The sequence below is a fragment of the Lemur catta genome, chromosome 7 (genome assembly GCF_020740605.2).
Source record: "Lemur catta isolate mLemCat1 chromosome 7, mLemCat1.pri, whole genome shotgun sequence".
Classification (NCBI taxonomy): Eukaryota; Metazoa; Chordata; class Mammalia; order Primates; family Lemuridae; genus Lemur; species Lemur catta.
This window is the reverse complement of record NC_059134.1, coordinates 17,182,746-17,187,283: the sequence shown is the minus strand read 5'-3', so window position 1 is coordinate 17,187,283 and position 4,538 is coordinate 17,182,746. Positions and strand designations below refer to the sequence as shown.

Genomic DNA, 4,538 nt, shown 5'->3' with positions numbered 1-4,538 from the left:
CTCAGATAGAACCTAAAAATATGTGACACACTGGTGGGCAAAGAAATCCAGACTGAATTTATATGAGAATTTTGGCTGGAGGAGGTGGGCACCTGTGGGAAGCACCAGGTTGGGGAAGATCATGTGGTATCTGTTTTAGATATTGGTTATCTAACCAAGCCATGTGGATTTATTTCTAAAATTATAAATAGAAGGACTTTATGAGGAAAGTGAAGGGCTGTGGGAGATATGGCATAAGCCACCTTTTATGTGCACCCAGGTAGAGAAGTAGATATATGGGGATTCTTCTAATTTCTGCTTTAAATGCAGCTCAGTGTCTCTGTCTATAGCAGGGATAGCAGCAAACAGAGCAGCATACCCACCCTCTCAGTGGTCCGCTGTGTGGGGATCACTGAGGGCTGGCTCTGTCTCTGTGTGAACACTAGAAATTACTTGGCCTATTAATTTCTCATGGATCCTTTCATGTCTTTAGGTAATTTCTTTTCATGCATGCTTAGATCTGTACTCGGCCAAAGTCTCCAGGGGATCCCTCTGTGTATCTCTAGAGTTCTTTTCCTACTCATCTCTCATCCTCCTCCCTGCAAATTCAATTCACCTTGGCCCCCTCCAACTCTGATCTTTGTCTTCTCATTGAGGGAAGCTGCCAGCCTTTGATTACTTCACCTGTGTAGGCTTGAAACTGTATGCAGGGTGCAAACTGGGAGTCATATTTTGGGGTAAAATTTCCTGAGCTCCTTAAATGTATTTTTGTCATTTTCTAGTTGCGTGAGTCAAAAGGTAAAGTAAAATCTCTGTTATTCTACCGTGACCAAAATCAGAAGTATTAATTCCTTTATTTTTAGAAAGTATCATTCATAAAATTTTCTAGTATATCCTTTTCTCTTAAACTAAAATATGAATTTCTTAGGAGTAGACATCATGTCCTGTTTATCTTTGTACCATTGGCACCTTTCATAGAATTTTACACATGGTTTTAAAAAGGATAGATACTATTTATCCAGTGTTTTTATGTCATACACAGATATAAGTGCTTTCAAATTTGTCCTACATTAGGCCTTCAACATAGAAATTTTTATGAAATTCATTTTATAGATAAAGAAACTTAAATACAGAGTGATTAGGTAACTTGCCCGGGATCATGATTCAGTAATTGTATGCAACACATCTTTTATGAGTAAATAACTGACTGCATAATGAGTTGTGAGGAAGAATGATCATCATGTATATAATTGTAATTAAACCATATAGTTAAACTGAAACTGTTTTTTGAGAGCCAGAAAAAGCAAGAGAGATGACTTAGATCACATGAAAGTTAGGTGACAGAAAAGGACCAACAAATCTGGCCTTTAATATACCTGTTGGGAAATCATTTGGCAAGTGTTCTTTATTTCATTGCTGGGTGCCCAAGGCTTGTAAAAAACAAAGTACTTTGGCAGCTGTCTTTAGTACTCCACCAAAGTACTTCTCCATAGATAGGAAAAAATTCAGTTTTTATAACTAATTTAATCATTTGCTACCAAGAAGTTAACAGACATAGTTAAGCAACTGTGATAAAAATAATGATAATCCTAGTAATGATGATCATATTCATAATACTGTGTGTCATATGATTTTTAAAAATCAGACATTGAGTATTAATAAATTTTATGACAGGTTTCTTGGCACTATTTAATCGAAGCACTTCTTGAGCCCCAGCAATGATATAGGTTTCTTACTTGGCTCTCCCTAAACCATGGTTCTCAATCTTGTGCACTATTCAGGATCATTTGCAAGACTTATTAAAATGCACACTGCTGAATTGATGTCCGGCGTTGCAGATGTAGCAGGTCTTGGGTGGTGCTTGAGAATTCCATTTCTCACATCACCATTCTTAGGTGATGTTAAAGCTGCTGGCCCTCAGTGGCTGACTGCCATGACACAAAGGCTTGCTTGCCTTGCTCTTGCCACAGCAAGGTCCTTGTCCTACTGGCATGCAATCCGTTTCTCCCAGGTATCTTCTTGGCTCTACACTCACTTCCTTCAAATCTTATTCAAAGATCACCTTCTCAGGGAAGACTTTCTGAACCACCTTATTTAAAATAGAAACTCATCCTCCGGAATCCGCATTCCCCTTCCCTGCTTTATTTTCCTCCATCACTTTTGTCACCTGGTAACTTTTCATAAAACTCCTCTCTATATTTTACTTAGTGTATGTCTCCCCTGTAATTTAAAAGGTGAAATATTTATACAATCTGAAGAGAAACCAGAGTATTTCCCTGTAATTTAAACTCACTGAGGGCAGGGATTTTTTCTGTTCTGCTCATTGGTATGTAGCAGGCACTCAAATAATATTTGGTAAATAGATGAATGAATGGTTTTCTTTGACCTGTGTACTTTAATGCATTATCTCACTCAGTGATGAACTTAACTGTTTTGCTCTACTCGGAACACGTTATTAAAGTTCTGCTTTTCTGTGGTCATTTTCTACCTGAAGTCAGATGCCAACCTTCTGGGTCTTCTTGAGATTCACTTTGGGCAATCTATCAAAAAGAACTGGGGCAACTTGCACCTGGTCATTACCTGGCATGGATCCACTTCTGGATGTATCTATTCCTGTTTACTGATCAGGAACACAAACTTCTGCCAACAACTATCCTTCTACTAATGCTCTCGATGTTATCACGTTTGGCCATTTAGGGGAACCCATCACACTGATCATTCCCTGCTCTCCTGTAGCCTCAGCCCAACCCCACTACTATGCTACTCCAACTAATATTTTAAAAAGGCAACCACATCTGCTATTAAAAAATAATTTTCACTTTAACTCATGTTTTCTTCGTATAGGTTGAGTATCCCTTATCCAAAATGCTTGGGACCAGATGTATTTTGGATTTTGGAATATCTGCATTATATTTACTTCTTGAGCATCCCCAATCTAAAAATCCAAAATCAGAAATGCTCCAGTGGCGCTATCTCAGGTTTCTAGCATGCCAACATACCACCTCATTCATGCAGAATGAATGCGTTGAAGATAAGAAATGTGTGATGTACTGCACACTCATGTTAAGTTTTCCTTAGTTTTGAAGACATGATTCTGTTCATTGTTTCCCTCAACACTTCCTTCACCTTCTCATTCCTCAAGCTGTAGATGAAAGGGTTCAGAAGGGGGGTCACCACTGTGATGAGAACAGCAGCTACCTTGTCAAAATCCAGTGAATAGTTCTGAATAGGTCTCACATACACAAAGATGTTGCTCCCGTAAGCAATGGAGACAACGGTGATGTGAGAAGCGCAGGTAGAAAAAGCTTTTTGACGGCCCTGGGCTGAGGGGATGCGCAGGATGGTGGAAATGATGTAGGTGTAGGACCCAGCAGTGAAGGCCAGGGAGCTGAGGATGATAAGGGCAGAGAGGAGAAAGTTTATTTTCTCAATGAGGTGAGTATCTATACAGGCCACCTGTAGAAGAGGGGCAATGTCACAGAAAAAATGGTTAATTTCTTTCCTACAGTAAGGTATCCTTGTCACTACAATGGTTGGAACCAACACGGACAGGAAGGCTCCCACCCAGCAGCCCAGGACCAGCAGGAGGCAGGCCCTGCTGCTCACGATGATAGTGTAGCGCAGGGGGTTACAGATGGCCACGTAGCGGTCAAAGGACATCACTGCCAAGAGGATAAACTCCACTGTCCCCAGAAAGAAGTAGAAATATGTTTGAGTAATGCAGCCAGCAAAGGATATGGTCTTATTCTCTCCTAGGAGGCAGGCCAGCAATTTCGGGGTAACCACAGTGGTGTATAAAATATCCAGAAAGGACAAATTACTGAGGAAAAAGTACATTGGGGTTTGCAGTCGATGATCAGTCCATATTAGGGAGATGATGATAATGTTTCCTGTTGCTGTTAATGTGTAAGTCATCAAGAGAACCACAAACAGGCATATTCGAATCTCCAAGAGAGCTGGGAAGGCAAGTAGGTTGAATTCAGTCACCGTGCTCCAATTTCCCATGACTACGACTATGTGGTAGGCAGGGTTTACCTGGAGAAACAAGAACAAGAAAATTAGCTTAGGGAAGTGTATAAATATCTGTTGAACATGTACTGGGGAGAGTGCCTTATATAGATGAGTCATGGCATATAGTGCTCTACCTGAGAGTTATCATTGTGCCAGCCCAGGAAAGTCAGAACACTATTTGGAAACACATTGTCTGTACAATGATGGGATTAGACTGGATAAAAAATTCCAAGCTTCCTTCTAGTTATAAAATTCTATTCCTTTTCATTAAATAAAATGTCTATTCTTTTGTACTCTTCTGGCTTCAATTTCCTAGTTAAAAATGTGCTAAAGTACTGACTCATACTTTAACTAGATAGAACTCTCTTCTCTTATTCTGAAGTTTACAGCCACTGTGTGGGAAATCGGTTTAAATACTTTCTAGCTTTTTCTATAACAAATTTTCTTCACTTTGGTGGTTGTCAGGAGTAAGAGATAAAGGTTGATTTAGTTTTTTCTAGATTTGGAGATCTCCAAAATCTCCTGGTTTTTAAAGTCTTTCCCGAGCA

The 4,538-nt window shown here is 39.6% G+C and overlaps 1 protein-coding gene across 1 annotated transcript; it reads right to left on the bottom strand.

The window, feature by feature from the left end:
- Nucleotides 1-3,013: 3,013 nt before the first annotated feature.
- LOC123641218 (olfactory receptor 6M1) lies at nucleotides 3,014-4,016 on the bottom strand. The gene has a single exon (XM_045555759.1). The coding sequence runs from the start codon at nucleotides 3,982-3,984 to the stop codon at nucleotides 3,043-3,045; it is 942 nt and encodes a 313-aa protein (XP_045411715.1). The 5' UTR covers nucleotides 3,985-4,016; the 3' UTR covers nucleotides 3,014-3,042.
- Between the last annotated feature and the right edge of the window lie 522 nt (nucleotides 4,017-4,538).